The following is a 27,272-nucleotide window of genomic DNA, read 5'->3' as shown; positions in this document are numbered from 1 at the left end:
CGGATTTTGCTATTAAAAAAAACTTAGGAATTAAGAATTGGAGTTTTTCTAGTATCTCTGTGATTCAGGAGCATCATTCAGTTCAGCTCTTCCTGGGATTTTCCCTCCTAAATCATACAGAACTTTTTGTAAATCTCTTTTACAAGTCACAATGAATGAAAACAAAGCTATACAAATCATACAGAGGACAAATCCCAGATGACTAAAACAAAGATTAATGAGATTGAATTAACTTTATTATGTAGTGTTAATCATATTAACACTAATATGATTCTGAAAAGTGTACCTATACAATAACACCACATATATAACAAAAAATGTGGAAGAAAAATAAAAACAATTACATGCTATTAGCTATGGTCCCTTCTTTTAAAAAAAATATTGAATCTTCTATTTATTGAGCAGCTGCTACATTCTTTCATTCATTCATTCACTCCTTCAACTGTTATTTATTTAATTAATTATTCAATCAATTGTTCACTGAGGGACCGTGTATTATCTATGTTTTACAATTGACCTCAAAGAGCGAGGCAGCTGAATGCATCCGATAGAAAATGGAAAAAGGCATCGCAAGGTTCACAACAATTATCCAGGGTTCAAAGCCAAAAACTATTTCTTCCAGTCCATTGTCATATTCCGGGCGGCACCCGAATGCCGGGGGTATCCACAGCTGCAGGGAAAGAACGCAAGGCCAATATTAATCACCAGCAATACAAGTCAATAGCCCTTAATGACTGTGACTCCACCATACCGCAAATTGGTTTCAGAAATCCCAAAGAAAACACTCCCTGTTGCTACCGGAGCACACTGGTGGAAGAGGGTTCCAGCTTCCACTGCTGCTGAAGTTTTTAGACTGTGACTGAAATGAGTCTAGGCTCCCGTATTCCACATTTAAATAACCTTTGTCCCCCCAAAGGCATATTCACTTCTTCCAGAAAAAGTAAAATTTACTTCCTACAAACTATAGGTCCACGTAATTTTAATATACTTATCAGACTTGAAAGGCTGGGAAGCTTTTGGATATTAACTTATGAATTACATTCAAAATGTCTTACCGAAAGGTTGCAAAGGAATAAAAATGCAGCAATGTTCTTCAGAATTCTCCTCTTGTTGTTAGTAACTGAGTTTCTTCTGTAAAATGAGAAATCTGAGGTCGATTGTATGACCGAAGTATTGTCCTGACTCGTTTCTTCTTTGGCAACACCAGCACCATCGTTGTCTCTCCCAGAGATACTGCCCTTAAACAGACAGGGCACCTCCCCAGTGTCACGAGTGGCTCTGCCATTGTAAATCTCTTTGTACAAGGGGGTAAGGGACAAAGTGCTCCCCCGAGATATAGTCACTATTCGGAGAGTTTTAATGTCATCATTAACCTTTTCCTGCTCACGGTGTATGGATTCAATGATAAAGAGATTCTGAATATATTTCTCAATGATAACCAGAACAGAGTAGGGCAGGTTATACCAGGTGTATTTTGGATGAGCTTGGGCACAGATAATGGCCAGGATTGAGCCCCAGGAGAGCAGCCAGGACCCTGCAGCTGTGCCCACCAGCAGTTCTGCATCAAGCTTTCGAGCGGGATTCTTTGAATTATCCAGCGATCTATCTTCCAGTCTGTAGATGAGAAGGGCGACAATTCCAGCTGTACACATGAGAGCCAGCACAAAGATAGCATGCAAGTAGAACATAGTGAGTGCTAACTCGCTTTTGATTTTTGAACCTCCAATCTGAATCAAATACACAACAACTATGGCTATTGTGCTAGTTAACACGATTAGTCCGAAAATCATTCCGACAGTTATGCCGTGGAATTTGAATCGAGTTTTGTTTTGCTGGTGGTGCTCAACTTTGCGGCCAATGTTCTTCCACAGGACATAGAGCATTGTGGATGCCAGGATGTGGTACTCTATATTAAAGGGATATAGGTAATATATTCCTTGAGAAAATATAGAGCAGAGAGTTGTTGTTGTGCAGTTGCATTGAGGTGCATGATCATCTAGAACTAAAGGAGAAAGAGAGATTAGTTATGTGCATCATAAAGATTTCTTGTTTAAAGTGAATAATTAAAACATAAATTTAATAATAAAACACGAAAGATAAGATTTCAGTCAAACAACACCCAGCTACCCACCTAAGAAAAGACTTCACCATTAACCTAGCAAAGCTTTTGCTGCTTCACTAGAATATGATCTCCAGCTTCACTGCTCACTCACTGAGCAATAATCGCATAGTGAACAAATATTGCACCAAAGTGTACAAAACTTCATCAGGTTCTTGTTAAAATTACTTTTTTTATAACATGAAAATCCAGATGCCAAGGGCTTTGAGTCCTCAGCCCTTCAACAGAGAAGATTTTAAAGAAGTTCAGGGATTGTTGATCAGATCAAGAATAAGCTTAACAAGGAGAGGGCTCAGTTATACTCTCATTTTTATCAGTTATTTACACTAGTGTAGTGTCCAATAGCAAAACCACTTTATTAAAAAGTCATTTATGTTTAAGGAAGAGGTAAAATAAACCACAGATACTTTGACTCAATGTCCCAGAATAGTTTTAAAGTAAAAACCAAACCAAACAAAACAAAATAAAAACAAACAAACAAAACCACAAAAACCCCACCACCAAAAATCAATCTTCTCCTTTTGAGAGGAACTTATGAAATCATTATATCTCTGCTGTGAGTACCTGCAACATAAACCGGTAAGGCATCTCAAGGAACAACTGCTCATATTTGTAAAATAAATATATTTAATGTGCATATATAACCTAAGCAAATAATGTCAGAAATCAGAAATTTCCACGGTGGTGGAAAAAAAGACACCTATTTCCAATGTATTTATTTATAAATATATAACCACACATGCTTAAGAGCACATTTTTAGGTGTGGATTTTAGATCTGTGCCTGACAATTTTTCTTTTGTTTTCTGCAATTTCAAGACAGAAGAGAAGAGGAGAAAGTTGGTATTGTTTTGTCTCAAATACACACTGTTAAGAGGTGGAAAAAATTGCTTTTGCAGTGGATTGTATATTAATGCCAATCTTATCTTGTGGATCACTATCTCACTCCCCATTTTTCAGATGCTATTTCTGACTCTTCACGTTGTATAAAAATTCTGGCAGCGGAATAATGGGGGAAAATATAAGGAAACTACTTTCATTTAACAAGTAAAGATATCAAGAAAAGCCATCAACTTCTGATTTGCCTGTTGTCTACCAATGCTCCATGATTACAAAATCTCTGGACTATCAATTCAGCTACCTGACTATTAATGGAAACTTGATAGTTTCCATGGATACATATAAAGGGTAATAATTGCCAACAGATGTAAATGGTGGTCATAATTTTAGACACAATTATAGTGAAATAATATTTTATAGATTTTAAAGTTGTTTTCACTTATATGTGAACTTTGGTAGGAATTATTAAAAATGCCTAAAATTTTTCAATTTATAAAAATTATAAATAGGCCAAAAAGAAATTAGATCAGGATTTGGCTTTACAGAGGTAAAATCAGGATTTTTGGTATACAAGCACCATTGAATTTCTTGGGTAGAAAAACATACATTCTCACTTTTAAAAACTGTCTGTCTTTTCCTTTGTGAACACAATCAAAATTTATCATCTGCACTGATAAATTTTCATGGGAAGAAAATTGCTTATAGCTACTGAAAACTTTTATTTCCTCTTAAAGTTAAACACTCCTAATTTCCCCATGCTTCACTGGAGTTTGAAAGCAGAAAGTATCCCCAGAGGTTATAACAGAATCATAGAATGGCCCGGATTGCAAGGGACCTTCAAGGTCATCTAGTTTCAACTTCTTGCCATGGGCAGAGACACCTTCCACTAGACCAGGTTGCTCAGGGCTCCATCCAACCTGGCCTTGAACATCCTTGGCTCCATCCTGCCAGGGATGGAGCATCCATAACTTCTCTAAGCAATGTGTGCCAGTGCCTTACCAGACTCATAGTGAAGATTTTTTTCTTTGTATCTTCCTTATACTAAATATTTGCTGACTACAACTTGTGCCATCTTACCAATAGAGAAAATGGATTCATTACAAAAAAAGAACACCCCAAGCAAAATCTTTGTCTTGTAAAGTAGCACTTATGGATAACTCCTGTTCCTCTGAGCCACCCCACTGAACCCTGTAGGACCACAGACCACATGCAACCACTCTTCTGGGAAGGTTATCCATGCTTGTTTTTCTCTGAATAACTTAGTAAATAGTAAAGTCTCATTTTAAAGCCGCTGTGTTCAATTTACTTCTATGACTTACTGATAAAGGGGTTCTTCAATGATGTTGTTCCTGAAAAGAAATGTTTTCAAAAATCTGTATGTTTGGAATTTAGAAGAAAACAACAGCCTTTATCACATATATGCTAATGATCATGTAACATTTTAGTTAGGTCTGAACTTACTACATACTGACTACCATTTGCTCTAGAATGACTATGCTGACATAACCATAAATGACCCAGCTCCAACCTACAGTGACACAGTATTTTGTATGAGTGTGCTAGAGCAGGAATTCCAAAATGTACCAACCCTTTCACTTACCTATAGTTATGTTCCCAAAACCAAGCGTGATTAGTCTTTCCTTATGTTCATTCAGTTGATGTTTTGACTCCGTTAAGACTCCGTTTGTCCACAGGAGCAAATTTGTGAACACAGAATGGATAACCCCAAACCTACAAAATAAAGTAATTATTGAAAGAATCTGCACAAACTGTATCTCCATATATTTTAGATGAAATGAATTAACTTTCTGTAGACAAGCTATATGGCACTATTTATTTGTTGGTGCAGGGGAAAAAACCAATCATCACCAGTCTCTAAAGATGTTCTGCAGTGGAGCACTCTGAATATTAGACCTGCAAAATTTTACAGAAACGCATTGGCTTAATGTATTAAACTACTAATAGGATGCTGCTATTATTTGTTATGCTCTCTCATTGGGCTGAACAAGCTTCATGTTACTGACAGTGATTGAACAGTCTGAACAGGATTAATTGTTTTGCAAACTATATTTCACAGCCTTCTGCTGTGCTCCTTCATATTCACTGTATCTGGTCTGTCTTTGCAGAGACCGCTGCCTTCTCTAACTTCTAGTTCATGCCTTTTTGTCTCCTGGAGAGAGCTGAAGCTAACAGAGGGCTTTATTCCATTCAAAGTACTGGTACAATGAGGGTAGGTCTCCATGCATTTTTGAAACTCATGGTCTCTGACAGGAGACCATTTCAGACTTGCTGAAACAAAATGGCATTGGGGAAAGTGCATTTATGGTTCTGAACTTCCTAATAAAATCCAGACAATAATGGTTTTCCATTGTCAAGCACTCCCTTTCTTTGTAGAAGATCATAGTGTCTCTTTCTCAGGCATCTACCATTCTGCCAGGCATCCTCCTGTACCTGAAGCTCTTCATGTTCCTTCACCAAGAAACAGTTCTTTCCTCCTGCACTGTTCTCAGTGCTGAACTTGTAGTTAGGGATTTTTAAAATCTACTTATAAACAGAGTTGATATCACCAGCTGACACTGCAAAGCCTTCTGTGATAACTTCTCCTCATAGCAGCCTTCCAGTACCTAAAAGGGACTTAGGTGAAAGATGAGGACAGACTTTTTAGCAGGGACAAGGGGTTTTAAACTAAACCAGGGTAGATTCAGGTGCAACCCTGGAACAGGTTGCCCAGAGAGGTGGTAGATGCCCCATACCTGGAAACATTCAAGGCCAGGTTGCACAGAGCTCTGAGAAACCTGATCTAGTTGAAGATGTCCCTTCTTCCTGCAGGGTGGTTGGACTAGATGACCTCTAAAGGTTCCTTCCAACCCAACCTGTTCTATGTGTCTAAGATCTAGTTATAAAAAGGTGCTTTCCATAAAAATCAATATAAAATACCTCAGATACATTGCACTGACTGCAGGTTGCTGATGCAGATTCCCTTTCAGTAGCTAAATAAATAAAACATAATATAGTGCATAGTCCTAAAACACAGACGTGATCCTTCCTTCAAAAAAAGGAAATGACACTTTGGTATCATACATTGCCATTTCCCTCTCTCATGAGAAAAATACATCTATTCTGTGACTATTGTATATTAAAAAATATAAGTACAGTTTAAATAAGGGTAAATGGGGTTACTTTCTATTTAACTATTCTATTTCTTTCTATGTAACACAATCAAGAAGAGAATCAACCTCTGTATATTTTCACTGTCTCTAATACAGTAAAAATGTAGCTGTTAAAGCCCTGTACAGACCTACACCTATTAACATGCCAGATGAAGATCAGGTACACTTTACCTTTCAAGTGTTTTGAAAGACTGGATAACATCCTTCGCATGACACCACAGAAAATAAACCTAAATGAAAGGAATACAGAGAAATATTATTACACTAATGAGCATGTGTGACACTGAGAAAGGAAAGTGCATCTATAGACAGAAACATTGGTAATTAAAATCTCTGATGATTTAAACCGATGTAGCTCCATCTCCATGCATGTGAAAGAGCTCATGATTTCCTGTGACGTTCTCCCAGAACCTGAAGTTTCTTGTACACAAAATCAGTGGCTTAACAGTAGAAAGTCTCAGTATCACTCACAAAAACATTTTGCTTCTGTAGCTGAAGAGACTTTTATTTCAATGACAAAGGAAATAAAGCTACCAGCTGCGGATTGCAGTATGATTACTGTAGGGCATGGTCATGCTAAGTTTGAATAATTTATTAAATATATTAAATTCTATGCAGGGACAGAGATAGGTGAAAGGATGCCAGACTTAACTAATAAAACAGCAGACTCTCAGGAAGCAAGAGAAAAGCTTGTGCTATCAGCCTGAGCGACAACTCCATTAAGAACACAGCAGTTGCACTCAATGATAGCGCAGAAAACTCAACTGGAGAATAAAAGAGAGAGATAACAACAATGAGTTAGCAAGTCAAGGTAAAAAAGGAATAAAAATAAGACTCTTTGTTTGTGGGAACATAATGGAGACCTCAGAAAGAGATTGCTGCTGATACAAAACTGGTTCCAAGTGCTGACAGGTTCAAGGAGAACTATACCAATATTCCTCAGGGATGTTAGGGTGAAACTGGGAGTCCTGTTTACTCTCAGTAGTTCCTAGAATACTGAACTCAACAGTAGGTGAACTATCAGGAGAGAAAGAATCCAAAGATTTCTCTTAGAAACCTGCCTAGTTTAGTGTTTCAGTAACAATCTGAAAAGTAAAAAGAATTTTAAGTTCTTCAGCAATTGGAGTAACTGGAAGTCCATTTTACCACAGTTCCCATAAATGTAGGGTGCCTTCATAGCTGCTGTTGTCTGAAGCATTTAATGTCTAATTTTGGAAAAGCTAGGCAAATGCAGTTCTCTATGGCTCACCTATGCTACCCAACAATAACATTAATTCCTCTAATTGAAGCATTTATAAATAAGAGGTGTGGCCACTGTAAAACCTCAGATGTACAGAGTACAAAATTTCATGCAGGTTTCAACTAAAATCAATTTGAAATTATCTTAGTCTCTAATGCTACACTCAAGTTCCCATTCTGGGATTGATGCAGTAAAATCTGACAGTAGATCTGAAGGCATTTTTCAAAACTTAAAAAAAAACATAAGTTTTGAAGATCTATTCAGACATGAGAAAGCAAGAGGGAATAGGAAAAGTCAGTAAAGAAATAGCATAAAATCCAATTTTTGCTCACAGAATACTCATTTCCTCAAAGGGATTCCTGCCTGTGAAAGAGGATAATGCACAGCCTGTCTTGGAAGGGCAGGTACATATTAGTTCATACATAGGTGCAGTAAGTATATATTAATTTAATGGTTTATATCAGGATGCCTCATTTAGAGTAAAATACAACAGAATCTGACACATATTCTGGAGAAAACAAATCCTTTGGCATTTAGATGTTTTAGGGATCTGCTGTAATTTCATCCTCTGTTTCAAAGACATGAGATATGTCTTAGGTAAGAGTTATCTGGTAAATTAGTTTTTAACTTTTTCTTTGATTGCTCAGGCTAACATTTGACCTTTCATTATTTTAAGCTTTGTAGATGATAAATTCAGCAACACTGGGTGATGCAACATTTAAATTAGCACTCTTGTTCCCTTTGTTCATCACACGCTGTTCTTCCACACTCCAGTTCATGGTGACTGGAAACCTTGTCAGCTCAGGGTCACTGGATGCAAGGAAGAATGCTGCATGCAGATCAGCAGGGCAAAAGGGCTTAATTTCATTGGTTTGTTTTTCAGAGGTAAAGCAAAGAGGTTGCAAGACCTGGAGAGTGCATATTACAAGAATGTGAAATTAAGATTATTTCAACCAAATCAGGATTTCACCCCCCAGAGAAAAACATTGTAGAGGTCAGAGCTACTACTTGTATGGCAATGCTTTTTTTTTTTCTTTTTTGTTACAGAAAACAGGAAAGTGTAGGTTGTTCAAAAGCTCATTTACATGCAACCACAACTGCTAAAAAAATCTTTCTTTTCTTTCTGAATGACTAAATCATCTTGGAAAGTGCATACAAGTACCTGGCTACAACTAAGAATCTCATTTGACTGGCTTTTTCTTTCCTTCTTTCCTAGAAACCTGCTGACAGGGGCTCAGAGGAATTAATATGAGAAACAATGAGCTATGGAGTGTCACCACACACTATGGAGCCAAAGCCTTACAATAAGCAGGCAGCTGGAATATTCTACAGGAGTCACTGACTGCTTGCTACTGTGCAGCCACTGATAAGCATAACAAAATGCTTCCAGAAGGAATATCTGTGTTCATTTGTTATAGGAAAGTTGTGCAAGTGTTTTTGAACCTGTTAGGAAGGGTTTTGTCCCTTTGACTTATCAGGCTCCACTCTTGAACACAATGGGTCATCAGGAGAGACAGATTGAATTGAACTTGTATGACAAGTCCTAAAAACAGAATCAAGAGAATTGTCTTTAGCTGAGCTACTCATTTCAGCCTGAAAATTGTGAAAATGACGTATGTTACTCTAATTTAAAATACAATATAACTTTAACTGTAGGAGAGCATTTTTTGATTATTCCTTTTTCAAATCCATATGAATTTTGTGGCTGAGCAATTCCAGGTTTGCAAAGCAAAGCTTGAATTTACACATACTTAATACATGCACAAGCATTTAGTCCTCCAAAGTATTCTGTGACATGCTTAGAAATTAAATTAGTGTAAAATCCACTGATAACAAAATAAAACATATTTTTGGGAAGGAATGAAGTTGTAATATAAAACTGCAACCAGTGACTTTTACCTGTAAGATGGTGTGCACAGCATGTGTAACAGGAAAAATGCCTTCAGTTGGTGATAAACAGTTTGAAAAATCAATATAATATCCAATTTTAAAAGAGTCCAGAATTAAAGTAATCACTGCAAACAAAGTAATCCCACCTACAAATGAAAAAGATACAAGAAAATGTCAATGTATAATTATGGTGTCTAGAGACAATTTGTACAATACACTACAAGCTGTTTAGGGAAATAAAAGTCAATCAATATCTGTGTTCTTGTTTAGTAGAATAAAAGTAGATCGATGTTCATGAAGTTAATTGACTCAGTGTAATAAGTGCCTTTAACTTGTGAAAGCCTCTGCCCAATATATTCTGAAAGCACATCACAGTACACACCCTGCATGGCCGGTGTAGCACTGGCCAGGACCTGGAGACACTCAGCCCCTTTCAAGTGACTCCCAGCTCCGAGCAGGGTCAGCCTCTCAAGTGCAGCTGCCATACAGGGCATGAATTAGTGCTCTAGACAGCCACACAGCAAACTGTACAGTTCTGGGGAGCTGAACAATCACCTTACAGTCTCCAAGCCCAAAAGCTCGACAGTGGGAAGTAACACAATCACTTGGTGTGCCCTCCCCGTGGCTCGGGGGTTACACTTTAACTGAGAGACCACAACTACAATGAGCTGTATGGTTTGTTCTCCTAGGAAGGAACTAAAGATTTAATTTCAGTATCTATATTTCACACACACAAAAATGCCCTAATATATTTCTCTAAATATGTATTTTATGTCCTAAAGAACTTTAAAATACATTTCCCATTGTTTAATTATTGATACCTTTTTTTATCATGCATTTGTACCTGTATGACTAAGCAACAACTGGCAATAAGATTATTGAACCAAACTAAAGCCTTCATTTACTCGGTTTTGGTTTGTTTTCAGGAGGGGGGGCAGGGGGGTTGTGGGTTTTTTTCTGTAGGTTTTTAGTCAAACAAGCTTTCACTGGATTTAATTTGGGCTTATTTTAATGAAGACTAGACAAAAATTTACCATGGACCTTAACTGGACCTTATGATACATATCTCCATCAGTATCTTAATCTTTCTTTGTAATGTAAATAACATCACTAGTGTTGACTTCGATGAATATTTATCTTTTATAAAGGACCACAACCTAATTTCCATATAAGCACAACATGTTCCACTTGACTTCTGATAATAAAAAAGTATTAGTAAATTATTTATTTAATTAATTAATATTATCTTTGTCATTGTTGCGGCGGTCAAAAGTAAAGAAGAAAAACACAAACAGTCCAGTACCGAGCAGAGTACCAGAGTCTTGATTCTTTCCCTCAAGTCTTTTTATATCCCACGTTAGCAAGCATCAGAAGGCAAGTAGATAATTGTATTTTTTAATTAGCTATTATTTGTTAGTAATACTGTTGGCAAAGCTCAAGGCCAAAGCTGGAGTTCTCACAGGACCAAACCTAAGCACTCCACAGCTGTCTTCTTTCAGCCAGGGCTGCATACATACCTCTCCTATCTCAAGGATACACCCGCAACTTTCCCAGGTCAAAATCTTCTTCCAAAGAGCTAACAGACCTGCTGTCAGCCCTGACATGTCTTTATTCTTAAAATTCCATTGATAAAATGAAGTAGAAATTATAAAAACACAGTGTAATTTTGTTTATTATTTCCTTGATCCTTTAAAATTAAACAAAAATAGACTTCCAAAACCTTTTTAATTGCACAGGTGTGAATTTCAAGAGGATTTTGTGTTTCTGTTTTACAATCTCTCTATAAAAAATAAAAGCCAAATTACTGATTGATTGAAATTTCTACCAAGAGATAAAAACTTCTGCTTTAATATTGCAAAATCTAGAACCTCAGCTCTGCACTTCATGCATGTGTACAATCCCATGTAGTTTCCTAATTTATGCTTCTTACATCAGCTAAATTGTATTCTAACACATGTAACAGGAATGAAGACCACATGTGCCATTATCATTATGTATGAAAGTACATGACATCACAATACACAAAATTCTATGCTACTCTTGAGATCAAATGATACATTTGCTTCCTTATCAAAAAAATGTAAATAATTCTAAAATAAATTAGAATGGCTAATTCTGAAATAACTCTATTTGAGGTAACTGAACATGCTCTGAGCATGGTGTTCAGACTAGATGACTTTCAGAAGTCCCTGCCTACCTAAATTATTCTGTGATTGATGTTGTGATTCATGGTTTATTTAAAAAGTATGCAGGAAACAGCCTATTTGTCTGGAACATGACAATTAGAGGGATTTCATGTGTGTTATGATTGTTTCAATAAGAAGACAAATGCTGTCCTCCAAAGCAAAAGATTATCAGTAACTCTACAGTGAATTGCTGTGCATATGTTGACTTTACAGAGTACTTTAGAAAGATATTTAAGTCCCCAATCGTGATAGGAGTAAAGTAATTTCCCAATGAATTTATGATGCACGTTTAAGCCCTAAGGATCTGTTTCAGTGAAGTAGTAATGTCAGACCAAAGTGGGTGGAAAATGTGTTTTGTAAGAAAAAATTCTGCATCCTTGCTTCCATTATTCATGAGAGTAGCTCAGCAGAATAGAACCACAAGGGACCTGTTAAATAGAAAAAATGTGAAGAGGGAAGGGAAGGTAAGGCAAGGCAAGGCAAGGAAAGGAAAGGAAAGGGAAGGCAAGGAAAGGCAAGGCAAGGCAAGGCAAGAGGCTCAGGTTTAAATTCACAAAAGTGAAAAGGAAAGACATTTTAGATTAATGATCTGTCTCCTGCACCATACATGCATCTTGTTTTTACAAAGATGACCTGTACTGTAGTTCCACTCTGTCTTGCTTCCATTTCACAAGGTCTGTATTTCAGCTGTACAGTCTTAATAGCTTTAACTCAGTGTCCAGCAGATCACTGAGAGGGAAACAACAACAACAATAAAACACACAAAATTTCTTTCACATTGAGTATTTTGGTTTATGCTTTCAAATCACTTTTCATGTTTCTTTTATATCCATCAGAGATTTGGTAGGCTTCAACCTGTTTCCACTGAAATCAATAGTTTTGCCGTTGTCCTCTAGGGATTAGAAGATTTTATATGACTCTTTTAATGTTAGATTATTTCATTTATTCAAATGGTATCTAGATATTTCTTGCAATCACTCAGGTGGCCACACTACAAGTGTATACAAAGTGTCCAATGTGCTTATTTATTTATGGGCTTCGAAAGAGAATGATTGTACTAGTTTGTTTAGTTAAAAATCAAAGCACAACAGTCGTGACCATACATGTGGTATGATAATGGTTTCTGTGTTAATTTTTCCTGATGGAAACTTCAGTATTATGTACTAATGCTAAATGAGTATCAGTAATTGCAAGGAAAATAATTTCACTGTTTTGCTATTTCCATTTGAAAGTTTAAGAAATGTGAAATGATTGCTATTGAGCACTGTTTCTTTAATTTTTTTAAAATACTCATTAAAACCTGTCTATCTTAAGGGACCAGTATTAGGATTTTCAATATTGCTAAATGCTGGCTTGTTTCTTTCTATCAACCATCAAGAAGAACAAAAGTCATAATGATACAGTTGCAAAAATACCACTCTTAATTTCAAATACTGTTCAAATAACTGGCAATTCAATGCAAGCAGTAAAAAGATATAAGCTGAAGTCTGCCAAGAGCTTTGCAAGTTGACCAATTGTCAATGCTGCAAACAGAAGCTGTGCTGCTGGAGAATGTAATAAAATGAAGCCATTTGTGAAGCCAATTTATTTTAATTTTGAGTTCCCTGGCTCACTTGGCTGAACTTCCAAAAAAAGAGCTTTTCCTAATAGGAAAGTGTACTTAGGGGAATAACATTTGTAATAAGTCAAGGAAAGGGCTTCTTAAGACTCCCTGTGACTATTTGGGTCAGGATAGCTGTGTCATATTAAAGCTCTCCTGGAAACTTTTCCCACATTCAGACTGTGGGAGTGATTCTTGGTGCCCATGCAAGCGGGAAGACAACCATGCTCTGGGGTTCACACAAGTGACACCTTGGTGCAAAAAGGCTCAAGGAAACCTTCCTGCAAGCAATTCTTGTAATCTGACCAACTGTCCTTCTAGCATTGTTAAATATGTACAAGGACTCAGTTATAGGAGGGTTTTGTTAAATTGTTCTTTTTCAACAGTTATCATAGCAAAATCCTCTAAGTAGGCAGCTACCACCACTTTTACTAAAATGATATTCACAATTTGAAAGGATTCATGAAAATACACTCATTTTATACTGTTTAATACAAGGACATTTGCTCTCACAAGGACAGCAAGGAGATATTCTTCAAAAACAGCTGATAAAGCTAGTAAAAAATTGCAGAAAGCTTTCCATGGAAAGACTTGATGAAAATGTCTCTGTCCCCTCCACCCCACTTTTTCTTTTTGGACTTTTAGTCTTTCAGTTAAAAGATTTTTATGACAAAAACATTGTTAAAGAGGAGGGCAAGGGGGATCTTGGCAAAAGAATTGTCACCTGAGTTTTTCCTTAGCTCAAATAAGTTTTCTTTTCCCAACAGAGGATAAAGGAATTGTACAGACTTATTGTAAATACAAGAAACTCCTAAGAATAGGAAAGTGTAGGTCATTCCCTAAGGGCAAATTTGATGAATTGCAGCCTAGACATCCAAGGGAAGTCATGGAAGCCGCACCACTTGAGAAGCCAGTACAAAGAGCCATCCTGTGCTGGTAAAAGAAATGGGTAAGGTAACCTAGTAGTTCAATCCAGGATCTTATTTCTAAGTTTCTGTGACTCCTTATAACCTGTAGGACAAATAAAATGCTGTGAATGCAGTGCCAAAAGAAAAAGGGCAGGGGATCCTGCTGTACTTACCCATGTTAAGCAGTAGTTATTCCATACTTAGGAGGGGAAAGCTACCCTCTGAGTAACAAAAGCATAGCTTGGTCCAAGTTAGGATCAAGTTAAGACTTGCATTAATGAATTTCAGAACGTCGTAAGCCATATAAGCTAATAAATGAAAAATGCCTGAGAGATGAATATGGCCTTGAAAAACAGTAAATAAGGAAGAGGAACAATTCCAGAGCTGGTATGTGAACTCCATACATTTCAAGAAAGAGTCTACAGACCATGGCTGTATGTTAGACATCGAAAAAAAAAAGATTTTCTGTGAGCAGTTCATACAGAATTTTTAGCAGTTGCAAAGAAAATAAAAGACACACAAGCACCGACATTGAGAACGAACTACATTTCCACAGCACAACCTCACTTTTCAAAATAATCAGGTATTAGATGTTCTTGGAATTTTAATTTAGGTATTTTATTAGCTGCTGTGATAATTAACTGTTGTCTCATTGCTAGCAGGTAGGAAATATTTTATGGAAAAGCTGTCTTACAGCATTCCACTTAAAATACTTACTTTCCAATCTATCGCTTACAGTGCTGAGACTGGAAAAGAGGAGGAGGTTGGTAAAACTGGGCTTGCCTGTTACTCCACTCAGCACTGATGTAGGTTGTTTCTTTTTCTTGGTACCTAGAAACAGCATTTCTGTCACTGCAACTCTGTAATGTGCTCCCCAAATACCTTCTCTCAAGATACCTTTATATTCTCACTCCAGTACACACCTGACTCTGCAGATAAGGGCCATCACATCCCACCACTACCGTTGCAAACTTGTATACTTTTCCTACCAGCTAATGCTAGTTTTAGATTCCTTGCTTAACTGCTTTATATACTGATCTACCTACTGATCTGGTCAGGGATTTTGTCCTTTTCTGTCTAAGTCCAGATGTTTCTAAAGCATCACTGTACACATATAAATGGGAATCTCTGATATACATTGGTATAGAGAGCACTTGAGGACCCTTCTGACTGGTACTACCCTTAAGTAAGTTGCATTATATCATCTGGAAAAGGTGGTAATTCCTCCAAAAGAGCTGCAAGACACCAAAAAATTGCCTCTTCCAGTACCTATATTTAATTTTTCAGGAGTTGCCAAACCAGCCTGCTAAGGGAAAAAGGCACCAGAGCTTTCAGCACTGTAAACGGTAGGTTGGAAAGTGAGGATGTTTAGCAAACAGCTTTCCCATACAATCTCCGAGTATGTTCAGCTTATGCATATATTTACTTTAGAGTGCACTGCATGTGCGCTCAGTTCATGAATAGCAGGATGCCTCCTGGTAGGGATGGAGAGGGTAACAAAGAGGTAGCAGACACAGGTGATGGCACAGATGTCTCTTGTGCGGTACCACCCTTTGTGCCGCCGGCCGGTACTTACACTTCAGCCAGCGGGCTCCGGCGTGGGTGTCCTTGTCCCGGATCAGCCTCCTCTGCGTGCAGCTCCTGCAAAGGTACCACAACATCCACAGCAGCTGGATGAGCATCAGCGTGATGAGGTAGGAGAGCAGGTGGCTCTTGCTGATGCCCACGGCGTGCACAGCCCAGGCGAAGGTGAGCAGCAGCCCGGCCAGGAAGAGGTTGATGCCATACTGGCTGCTGAGGATCTCGGCGTTTTTCTGCGGGTAGCTGCCGCCCACCGCGGGGAAACCGGCGGCTTTCTCCATCTCCCACGCCGCTGGCCAGGTGCTGCAAGCAGGCGGCCGCGCTTCCCCTGGGAGCCCCGAGGCTGGCCCGTCCCCCATCCCGGCCGGGGGCGGAGCGGGGCCGTGGCCCTGGCCGTGCCTGCCCGCGGGCGGGACCGCCGGGGGTCCCTTGCCGGGGCCGAGCCCCAGGACCCCGATGGGAAGGGAGGCCGCCGGCGGGGGGGAAAAGGATGCTGAGGTGTTTGCGAGACAGCGTTGCCTGAGACTCAGACAACAGCTGGCGTCGAGACCAGGGTAAGGGAGAAGGTTAGTCCGGAGGCAGCCGGTCGTGTCCCTCGTGAAGGGGCAGGTGAGCCCTGCCCGGCTGGCTTTGGTGAGGGATATGGAGCTTCCATCCGTGCGAGCGTTGTACAAACCCCCCTGACCATTAGCAGCTGTGATTGGAAAGCCGAGGAACAGCCACCGTGTGGAAGGAAGATGCTGGGAGAAAGCAAGGACAGGTGGATGGAACCTGCTCTGCAGCCAACAGCTGGTGATGGAGTTCCTTTGCATGGAGGTGGCAACGGGATCACCCACCATGCTTCACACTCTGGGCCCCACAGGTCACCTACTTTTGGGCAACCACTACTTCCATTGGTAGTACAGAATCTCCATTTTCAGGAATTGCCTAGACCTTTCAAAAGCAGCAATTTGCCTTATTTTTTTAGGAAGTCTATTCCGACAACACAGTATTATAGCAATTGCTAGCTGGAGAAGCAACTACTGAGCACAAAGTAGCAAAAACTTCTGCAGAATTTAGTCCACTTCTTATTTATTTATTTTCCTAATATTTATACACATTTTAAGTATTGACCCTTTTCTACTTAAACTGCCTAGTTCTAACTGTGACCCATGGTCACAAGCTATTTAGGTATGCAAACCTCAAGATTTGGAGCACCAGTTGATTGCCTGTAGGGGTTGAGAGGAATTTAGCCCAGGGTAAACCATTATTTTTTTTTTTAAATTATATTTTGTTTGCATACAATATGAATTCTCATAACTCTAGGGTTTTGGGTACTGAGACATTGCTTGGAGGCCAAATACCAAGATAGACTGGTCCTTGTTCTGGTCAGGCAGGTCTTACATATTTACTCTGTACCTGTTGGTAGCATATTGATTACCCAAAGTATTGGTTTTTACAGAGAGTGACCCACCCACATCTCACATGAAATTAAGCCACTAGTTCAGTTACATCAAAAAAAAAAAAAAAATGGATATATTGAAAATACAGCATTTATTTTCTCCACTTCCTCGGCCAAAACTTAGAGTGGTTCTAAGCTTTTTCTCTTTTGAAGCCAGAAATTATTAAAGAGGGTTTTTTCTTAAATAACAAAGGACACCTTGAACTTACATGTAAATGTCTGGGATTCTCATTCCTCTTAAAGAATAGGGAAGAAAAACAAAAATGGCAGAAGGCTGGAATGAGTGAATTCTGGACAATCACCTTATGTTTAAGTAAAAATAAGGAAGTAGTAGCTCATGTCCTTTATTCATTTTGGCCTGTTCTCAAGAAACAAGTATTTTAAGCCATCTGCAAATCTTCCCTTTGAAGAATGCACTTAACTGGAAGCCCTGTTTCTATCAAGTCTGTAACAGCAGTATAAATAAAAAGCATAAATAATCAAACTGCTCAGGCTTCAACAACTTCTAGCTCATAGCTACATCCATCATTCTCAAAAGCTTGTGGAAATGCCAAATCCTACTTTTACCTTATGCAATGTAACCTTTAAAGAATAATTAAGAAAGATGCTTCCATTTTAAAGAGCTTTTGTGGGTAACTGTGATAATCTTCACTATGTGGACTATTTTACTTCAAGATTATCCAAGACCATCCCTTGTCACCTGTAAACTAAAGCTTTTTGGTGCTGATACACATTCTCATACTTAAATGAAATTAATGTAAATGGATACAGAAGATACCTATGATGGTCTGTAGCAAGATGGTACATTCAAGCTTTGGTAGGGGTGGGGGGTTTGATTGCCTCACAGTTTTTTTTCAGGGGACTATTAAGACTTTGCAGGACTTTTGTACAATGTAATATCTATCCAGGATTCGCAGAAAAAGACATCAAAGTAGTCAGAGAGCAAACAGCTCTCCAAAGATGAACAGAATGATATTACACCTTCAATAAACACAGTGAGGGGTCATGAAAGACAAAGATACTCCAAGTCAAGTACAGTATTTAAAATCTACATGAACATCCATTTTATAGGAAAAATGATGGGATGCACTTCAAATCTCCAAGAAAGTGGAATTAGACAGTTAAATAATTAAGTACTGAACAATAACTGATCACTTTCGTACAAAGTTTATTAAGATGTCCAGAAGAATAAATTTGAAAAACCATGTAGCAAATAGTAATTTTAATTCAAGATTACAAGGCAACTTAAAACACCTAGAGCATTTATACAGTTGACAAATAAAATACAGTGATAATTACCATCCCTGAGCAACACTGCATTTTAAATATCATAATAAACAAAGTTACTCAAATGTACCTATGTATGCAGACATAAAATAGTTAAAATTAATTAAAAGATGGACACCTGAAGATAAGCAATTTGCTCTTTAAGGATGAGAAGCACAACTGGTTTTGGCAAACCTAAATATTACATTTCAACAAATCAAGCTGTTAACTTACTCTACAAACTACTAAAAGCAGTGCTGAATGTGTTTTATTTTGGTTTGACTGATCTTTTGTATCACATACCAATAGCAACTTTTTTCCTTAATGGAACAGTAACAGCCAAAGACAATGTCTACCTTTTCCATGTAAACTAAACATTTCACACATTTTGTATTCAGCAATGCTGTGAATTTGAAAGCCAGAATGAAGAACACAGTATCCTCTGACAGTCCAGACTTCAAGCAACAGTCACAAGGCGTAAAGTTTAACAAGTTTCCACACCCAGCTTTTACATTCTCCTATTTTCCAAAAGCCATGGGTGGGAAAGTATTTAACACAAGGATCTACATAGAGTGGTCTAGCAACTGGATGGTGCCCGGGTCTCCAGATAGCCAAGTATCTCAGTCAACACGAACAGTCACCTAATAAAAATAAAATGCTATTTTATTTTCCCAACTGAGTATGACCAATAGCTTTTAAGTTAACATCAGCCTCTTCGTTGCTGAGGAAGGAAAATGGCAACTTCATTAACAGGCACTGCTAAGAATCAAAAGTTAATTTACAGAAATAAAAACATCCTGAATACTGAAAAATAGTGTGTACATCAAAAGAATTTAATTTGTTCTCTGAATTTCTTGTGTACTGTTAATAGTGTTCATTATATTGCTGGTTATTCACAGCTTGATCATGCACCTTTGGCTGTGGACAAACTGTATCAGCACAAGTAGAATTTATTTATTTAATTGATGGCCCTGCCAAATGTCAACCAGCTTTCTAGGCCCCTATCCATACTTTTTTCCAAACACTAGCAGATCTGAATTCAAGAGATTATGTAATATTTCCTACATGGTAACAAATATAACATTAGAAATGTAATAGATCAAGAAATGCCTCCTATAAGTAAGTTTATAAGTACAAACACAGGTTCCAGATAACAGTATTTTAGCTGTCAATTCAAATGGAAAGAATATAGTATTAAAACTCCATTACACTTCAATTAAACATCAATTACTTCCAAGTCAAACAACATGATTTGAGCAGGAAGTTGACTAGGTGACATCTGAGGTCCCCAGAGATAACTAAGGTCCCTTTCAACACCAACTATTCTATGTTTCCATGACTTATTACCCATGTGCTTAATATTAAAACATAAACAGAAGCTTTACAAAGCAGCAATGAAATGCTTTATGTTACCAAGAGATGTCAAACCTATCTATCTTTCAATTATTCACTATTCAGTTTCTTTTTCCTACAGTTATGTCCATTGACTTATAAATCAGGTAGATTAAGAATTACTGTATCAGTTAGAGCAAAAAAGGCAGCATTAGAAACAATAAAAGTACTGGAATGTAACAAAAGTGACATCCACTTTGCAGGATAACAGTTACTCGAGTCCTTCACATGAAGCTGAAAGAAAAGAAAAAACGAACACCATTTAACAAAAATGTTATACTGCACAAGCTGTATCTTGTACTAACTCTATAAGTTAATGATTTTGCAACACCAAGTAATAACTTAGCCCTAATTATTAGGCAAAGAATTCTTTGGCCTAATATAGAACTTCCCCACATCCTTCCAGTGCTCAGACAGAACATAGCTAATGGCAGAACTAACAAACATGATTTGAATAAGTTTGCATCAGTAAGTGTGACTGAAGCTCTCACAGTAAAGAGATTCTGAATAAAGTATTTTTCAGAAGTACATAGGTGTTGTCAGAATATGACCTAAGTTAATTGCCTCCTGAAAAAATCAGGTTTCTTGGTATCTAGAAAATAGGATGAAAAATGCAACACCAGTTTCAGTTTGTTTATGTAAAAAAAAATAAAATAAAATTTGCATTTCACTGTCTAAGCCATTAAAACATGTTTTGCCTACAACTCTGGCACTACAGTGATATAAATCCAGCACTGTCATATTCTTCTTACTGCACTCATAAAACTGATCAGGGACTTCCTCACCAAAAAGGATTTGTGATGGCAAGCAAAGCTAAACAGCTCCCCCACATTCTCTTAAGAACAACAAAGAAGAGTAACTTCCCTGGATGATGTAGACACCTGTGACATCCCTGACCCTATTTACTGAGCTCTCTTTGATGTCTTCCTTAGCTTTTTCCATTTCACAGGATTCATTTGATAAATATATCCTAACAAAAGTTGTGGGATGTAGCAGTTATTGAAAATTAATTTTTCAAGTCAACAAAACAGATGGTTTTGCCTTTGAAAAGTTTTTTTAGGAATAACAAAGAACTTCTCGTATCTGGCAGTTTTCCAGACAAGCAGGTTGATCTGTACTGTTCATCACAGCAAATGAAAACAACATACCTAAAGACAAAGGTAAGACAAAGCTTTTGAATTAAAAAAAAAATAGAGAAGGCAGTTGCATATGGATGTTAATAGCTTCTCCCCTTTAGTCAGATCAAGCAGCTTTGCTAAGAAGTTTTCCCAGTCCAGGTAAAAGCTGCAGGTATTTGACCTATATGTCTCCAAACCATCCATTCTCACTAATCACTTCTTTTCACTGTCTAGAATGAAATCTTAGAGAGCAAAAAAGGATATTCTTCCCCTTTGGATAATTGTATGTTCTCTGGTTATTCTATATGCCACAAAATGTCAATATTGTAGAAGTGCAGACAAAACATAGAGAAGGAATCCTTAAATGGTCTTACAATCTTTAAATGTCTAACAAAGCAGTTCACACAACAAGATAAATGCTTTTGTGTGCTTAAAAGGTAAATTACTTACCTGAAGGGCTTATCCCAGGAGTGATACAAGCATCACAACACCCATAAACTGAATGAAGAGCAACAAAGGTGTCAAAAACGACCAGACAGGCCACAAGGCAACATTGAAACTGGGAATAAAAGCAGGAAGTATTTGGTAAGTTCAGTTGCCATACTATGGAAATATCAGGCATACAAAGAAAACTCCACAAGAGGAAATAAGATTTAAATTACTCAACCTGGAAAAATACTTGCTTCTTTATGAAAACAAAAATAAAACACTCCAGCATTACTTATTAAATTGGTATCTTAGTTTACTGTTTACTGAATGGCAACTCATCCTAGAACTTCAGCAGCTGCTGAGTCCACTCAGTCCCATCAGGGGTAAAGATACCTTTTACTTTCAGAATCTCTGTACCTGAAGCCCCTGGAAATGACCTACTCTTTGATTTTTCCATGGGCACATGGCAGCTGAGAAAAGCCTTAATCTGAACTTCCAGCCAGCCAGATTTCAGTTAACTGAAGAGACAGGGGGAAAACCAACTTATTTTACAACTGAATTACAAGAATTATAGGTTTGACTAATTCTAAACTATAGAGAACCTTTATTTTCTTCAATCTTCCTTTTTTTCCCACCATTGCAACAAATACTGACTTTCAGATAAAACAGCTAAACAAGAGGAAACCAGCTTTCATGCAGAGAGCAAATATAATGGCACACACACATATAATTTTTTTCACTCATATGCACATTTTCTCAATCCTGACTCATATAATCTCATAAATAAAGTGTCTGACAAAATTTTGTGTATGTTTGCTACTTACAGATTATTTGATAATGAAGAACTCTGACAGAAAGTGATCAGGTTTTTTCTCAGCTAGGGAATACACCTTTACCTTAATTTGTAAACTGCACAAATAGTTGCCAAAGGTGATAAATTTACAAAGCTAAGGACTTCAGTTTTCCCATACATTTTCAAGATAGAAAAGATCTTGTATATCTGCAAGTACATTTAATATACAATTTCAACTGTTCCGACTGTTGCTTTGTGGATGAAAGTTGAAACTGGAAGAAATTATGCTACCCAGAACTACTATTGTGACCAACACACGTGGTAGAATTACAGAAATTATACTTATAAAATGAGCCCATTAACACACAGACTTGCACAGGTTTAGCAGAAGTTTGTACAGCATTTGAACTCACCAAATTGCTGCTGCTATAAAGGTAGCTGTTGTGATAGGTATCAGTGCTGGATACTGTGCATCATAGTCCACAATTCCACAGTACCACTCAAGATACAGGATGCAGTAAAAGGCAACGGATAAACACACAGCCATCAAACAAGTGCCACTGGCGAGCCACCAACTGCAGGAAGGAAAGCATATAAACCATGTTAAGCAAAATCACATTGCAGTTGGCACGTTAATCTTCACTCTAGTCTAGAAACAGAACAGACAATATCTGTTAATTACACAGATTATGGCCTAGAGTTCCTCTAGTTTTTATCTTAGATTACTTTTACAAAACACTTTTTGCCCTTCAAAGCTGTCTAATGTACACAACAGAGTTTAATTTTGCGATGCAGCATTTCATTCATTTTTCCCTCAAGCATCTTGGAAATGCAATGCAACAGATCTTGTCAGGGATCTACTATGCTACCACACCACAACTACTTTGTCAGTAACGAAACAAAAGAGGCTTCACTGCAACTGTGCTTCTCACTGTAACTTTTTGTGCAACAGAAATTTTGCAGAAAGCTTTAATGAGATTTCAGTTTGTGAACTCTCAAATTTCACAGACAAGAAGCATTAAGATTTTTCTTTACAGATGCTGAAGAAAACCAGAGAGAAATCCAGGACTTCAAACTCAGAGTCAAAAAAACACAGGGTATGCGATTTGATTATTTAGGAAGATACACTTTTGAGTCTCTTTGAGGACATACTTCAAGACTAGAATGGGAAAGACAATTTGTGAGGAAGGTGCACTTGAATAAAACCTTACACTTATTTGAATGTGTATTTAGCAAATAAAAATTTTAAAAAGCAAATTCTTATTGCTATTGTTTGATTACTAAGTTACAAAGGGTAATCAAGGATCTTCTTACTCAGGTAACATTTGTTCTGGAACGGTACAGGAAAATATCAGGGGTTATTTTGGTACCTTGGTACTACCAATTGTGAATTCTGCATTAAGAGAGCAGTTGCCATAGTCTACTTACACAAGCAGTGCAGGAAGACAGGGTCCTGACACCCAAAATTTTGATTACATCCTGGAGTCACTAGTTTGTTTTCACAGCCAACTGGATGAAGGGTGTATCTAGCCTGGAAGAGCAGCTCCAGAGCAAGGCCCTGTGCAGCTTCCACATGCTGATACAATAATGACAATGGCAATGGGAGTTTTAAAAGCACTTCCAGCTAAGGGTATCTAAAAATATTTGACACCCATCAATCCCATTGAAATTAATTTAATGGAAAATAAATAGACTAGAAATAGAAATTGCTTCAGAGAAATTATTTTACTAATTTTTCACTGACCTACTCAAAGAGGCCTACAGAACTTCTAGAGAAACGAACTTCAGTTTGACATTTAAAGATTAATTTCAGGGGGGTTTTATTAAAATAAAAGCAAAACTACAACACTTTCAACAAAAGAGGCAGCTATTTCTTGTACTTAAGTGAAAACTTGAAGGTACAGTAATAAAATGCCTGCTATCAGAACAAATTTTGCACGTACATAGATGGCTCAGTAGTCCACAGAAAAAAAATAATTATAGCAAAATTTTAAGCACTGTATTTACTTAAAAATTAGTTTAATAATATCAACTTAGGTAGTCATCTGGTTCAACCTTGCTGCTCAAGCAAGGTCAGCTACTGCCAGTTGTCCAGGACCATGTCCAGATGGTTTTTGAGTATATCCAAGGATGGAGACTCCACAACCTATCTGGGCAACCTGCACCAGTGCTCAGTCACTCTCACAAAGTGCTTCCTGATGTCCAGAGGCAACCTCCCATGTTTCATTTTGTGCTCACTGCCTCTGGTCCTGTAACTGGCCACCACTGAAAAGAGTCTGCCTCTGTCTTCTTAGCACCCTCCCCTCAGGTATTTGCATTGACAAGATGCCTCTGAGCCTTCTCCAAGTTGAACAGTCCCAGCTCTCTCTATTCCTATTGTAGATCTTGTTTATCCATGATTTAAAATATAGTGTTCAGGTGCAACAAAACTGAACATGATTGTAAGATGAAAACACAACTTTCTTTGTAAAAAAAGATACCTTACCTATCTGCTTGCATAGTTTCTTTAACAGTTTTAAAAAAATCAAAGTAGTATGTCACAGCTATTGATGCCAAAATCCAGAATGCAGAATGAATATTGAGTCTGGTAGGAGGCTTCATCTTCTTCTCTACAGCTGTAGACTCTTCTGTAAATAAGAACATAATTATAGCACTAAAGCCAGTCATTAAATGGAGTATGATTATAGTTATGGAAAACATGATGCTTTATCTTTTTAATTCATTTATCTCTGGAGATTATAATACTCTTTGTACTACAAATATTCTAAAAAGCTCTGAACGTTTACTGAAATAAAACTGACTAAGCAAGGTATCCTGTGATAAAAGGATGAAACACTAACAATCAGCACAATATCACGTCTGTGTACACTTTCAGGAAACAGCTGACTAGATTTTGTATGGGTTGTGTTACTAATTAAAGCCTCCTGGCATTATCAAAGCATTTTTATTAATCTAGCATATAGAATGTCAGGCTGGTATTTCCAATTACTAATTTATTTATACCCTTTTTAATGAATTTTGTATTTGTAAGTATTTCAGGCACAAATAATTTTCTTGTTCTTAACCACAGTTAATTCACCAGAGATTTTCAGCTCCAGTTTCAGGAGCTACCTTGACTCACGCTGCACACCTTCAGCAGGTGAAGCAGAACTATCATTGTGCAGAAAAGTATCTTCTCTTTTCCCCTTCATCACTATATGTTTAGAAGAAGCAAAATAACAGAGCAAGCAGATAAGAAAGTCTTTTTTTTAAACCACGACAGTAACCAAGTATTTAGGCACTCAGTATTTATACACACTGTCAAAAAAAGGTGTCAGAGGTGCTTTTGATGTCTCATACTCTGAACTTTATCACCAAGAGTAGCCTGGTGCCTCCAGCAGCGTCATGTATTCTGGCTCCTCCACACGCTTCACCACCAGCCGAGCGCTCCGACAGCTCCGCTGGAGCTCACGGGCGGTTTTATTTTTCATTTCTCCTCACACTACTAGAGCTTGGGCCCGGGAGAATTTAAGCACTTCATCCCCATCAAGCAATCCGCGGCTGTAAGTCGCGTCTCCCTTCCACATCCAGCTCCCTGTTAGGAGCAGACACCTGAGGGCGAAGGAGCTGCGGGCAGGCGGGCACCGCGCCGCTCCATCCGAGGGGCCCCCGTTCCTGCCGCAGCGCCCGCCCGGCAGCGCCCGGCCCCGCTCTCCGCGTCCCGGCACCACCCACCGGCCGTCCCGCCGGTCCCGGGACGCGGCTGCGGCGGCCGCGGGTCGCAGGGCTCCGGCCCGCGCCGCACCGGGCGCCGGAGCCTCGGGAGAGCGTCCCCGTCCCCACCGCCACCGCCGGGCTCCATCTTGGGCCGCTCCGGCAGTGACGCGGCGGGGCGGGAGCGGCGGCCGCGACGGCCCTGGCGTGAGGGGCGGCGGCGGGCACGGGGCGCCTCGGCCCGGCTCACGGCCCGAGGGTGTGTCACAAATAAACAGCCTCAGGGATCGCTCTAGTCCCCACTGAAAACAGTGAACGGCGTCACGTAAAGCCAAGTGCCGCAGTGACGGCTGTTATGTCAAAAATTATTAAGAAAATTATTAAGAAAACTAGTGGGAAGCACTAGTGCATAGAAGTGTTTGGCTCATCGCACCCTGGCAACCAGGTGCTCTTGAGGGCAGATGTTAGGAAAAATCTCAATTTTTGTGACAGAGAACAATAGCGAAGGTGGAACATGAGGCAAATACAAAGCTCTGAGGGGTTTAGAGAGCCACAAAGGTCCTGTAGCACTCGGGACTGCAGCTCATAACTGGAAATAATTAACATATTTACATGACAGACTAGGTAAAAGTTAAATAACCTAGTAAAATGGTAAAATAGATTGTTTCGGTTCTGTGGCTGAGTTCTGCATGGCTAGATAAAAAGTCACATCACCATGTTTCTGCAAACAAAACCTTGAGACCTATTAGATTATCATGGCTTTCTTGTTTATTCACGAACAATTTATGGACAGACTCAAAACTACTAAATTATGTTGACAGATTAATTTAAGGTCTGGTCCTTATCAGAATACTGTGAATATAAGTACTGTATCTTTTGGGGTGTGTTCAGTGATTAAGCCATTAAGCCATGGCTTTTAAAATTGAAATTTGTTTCTAATAGTAATGATTCACCAGGCTGCTTAGATGATACATGTAGTTACAAATTCTGGGCTTTCTTAGACAAAATTGTGTGGTGTAATGTTCCAACTAACACAAAAATCCCGCTGACTTCAGAGTGGATGTACCTGTGCAGTATGGCAGTTGTTATGGATAGCTTTTCTTTCCAGTGGAATTAAATGTAGAAATATTCAATAAAAGCTCAGATTATTATAAAGTAGATTGAAGAAAAAAAATTCTTTGCATACCAGGAGAAAAAGTTTGCAGATACTTCCTCTGTAGTTTCATGATGAGAAAGCAGGAAACTCAAAAAGAATGGAATGTAGACTGTGGTTAAATAGTTATGTATTTTATCAGTAAACTTTAAAAAATATTAGGCCGTCCTAAGGGTAGAGACTAACTGGTAGAAACTAACTAGGCTAAAAACTAAACTTGCTCTGGCCTGCACTGCTCTTAAGCAGTTCTAAACCTGCTGGATAACTATATTTTCCGAATATCCTCTTGTCTGCTTTATAGACGAGTGAGGTTCTAGGGACAAGGAAAACAAGGTTTCTGGTTTCTTTATTACTGTGTGTTGAGTTTGAGTAAATTCAGCCTAAAAGATTAAAGAACAGAATTATTTTTTTTCTCTGCATAAAGTCAGGCCTTCATTTACATCTGAATTTCATGT

General features: G+C 38.3%; 2 protein-coding genes across 3 annotated transcripts; both read right to left on the bottom strand.

Annotated features, from left to right (window-relative positions):
• Positions 1-142: 142 nt before the first annotated feature.
• OTOP1 (otopetrin 1) lies at positions 143-15,888 on the bottom strand. The gene is made up of 6 exons (XM_032686113.1): positions 15,528-15,888; positions 9,267-9,403; positions 6,299-6,357; positions 4,558-4,688; positions 1,056-2,002; positions 143-670 (listed from the first exon to the last, which is right to left on the bottom strand). Exons 1-6 carry the CDS (start codon positions 15,811-15,813, stop codon positions 500-502), a joined length of 1,731 nt encoding a protein of 576 aa, XP_032542004.1. The 5' UTR covers positions 15,814-15,888; the 3' UTR covers positions 143-499.
• A 2,233-nt stretch (positions 15,889-18,121) lies between these two features.
• On the bottom strand, positions 18,122-25,821 carry TMEM128 (transmembrane protein 128). Of its 2 annotated transcripts, none has more exons than XM_032686064.1 (5): positions 25,686-25,821; positions 24,457-24,598; positions 22,385-22,546; positions 21,200-21,308; positions 18,122-19,865 (listed from the first exon to the last, which is right to left on the bottom strand). In XM_032686064.1, exons 1-4 carry the CDS (start codon positions 25,810-25,812, stop codon positions 21,209-21,211), a joined length of 531 nt encoding a protein of 176 aa, XP_032541955.1. In that variant the 5' UTR covers positions 25,813-25,821; the 3' UTR covers positions 18,122-19,865; positions 21,200-21,208. The 2 variants fall into 2 exon arrangements, with proteins under 2 accessions (XP_032541955.1, XP_032541953.1); XM_032686062.1 differs by having other exon boundaries at positions 21,213-21,308.
• Positions 25,822-27,272: the final 1,451 nt, after the last annotated feature.

This window comes from Chiroxiphia lanceolata, chromosome 4 (assembly GCF_009829145.1).
Source record: "Chiroxiphia lanceolata isolate bChiLan1 chromosome 4, bChiLan1.pri, whole genome shotgun sequence".
Lineage (NCBI taxonomy): Eukaryota > Metazoa > Chordata > Aves > Passeriformes > Pipridae > Chiroxiphia > Chiroxiphia lanceolata.
Note: the sequence above shows the minus strand (reverse complement) of the source record. Positions and strands in the feature narration are given on the sequence as shown.

What these genes read in the sequence shown, in the direction of transcription:
- OTOP1 (XM_032686113.1), bottom strand. Translation starts at nt 15,813, where the DNA reads ATGGAGAAAGCCGCCGGTTTCCCCGCGGTGGGCGGCAGCTACCCGCAG. An exon ending in CTGTGCACACCATCTTACAG is followed by an intron (nt 6,358 to 9,266) that starts GTAAAAGTCACT and finishes CCTTTCATTTAG; the next exon opens with GTTTATTTTCTGTGGTGTCA. An exon ending in TATTCCTTTGCAACCTTTCG is followed by an intron (nt 671 to 1,055) that starts GTAAGACATTTT and finishes CTTTCCCTGCAG; the next exon opens with CTGTGGATACCCCCGGCATT.
- TMEM128 (XM_032686062.1), bottom strand. Translation starts at nt 25,812, where the DNA reads ATGGAGCCCGGCGGTGGCGGTGGGGACGGGGACGCTCTCCCGAGGCTC. An exon ending in CGGGACCGGCGGGACGGCCG is followed by an intron (nt 24,599 to 25,685) that starts GTGGGTGGTGCC and finishes TCTTATTTACAG; the next exon opens with AAGAGTCTACAGCTGTAGAG. An exon ending in GAAACTATGCAAGCAGATAG is followed by an intron (nt 22,547 to 24,456) that starts GTAAGGTATCTT and finishes TCCTTCCTGCAG; the next exon opens with TTGGTGGCTCGCCAGTGGCA.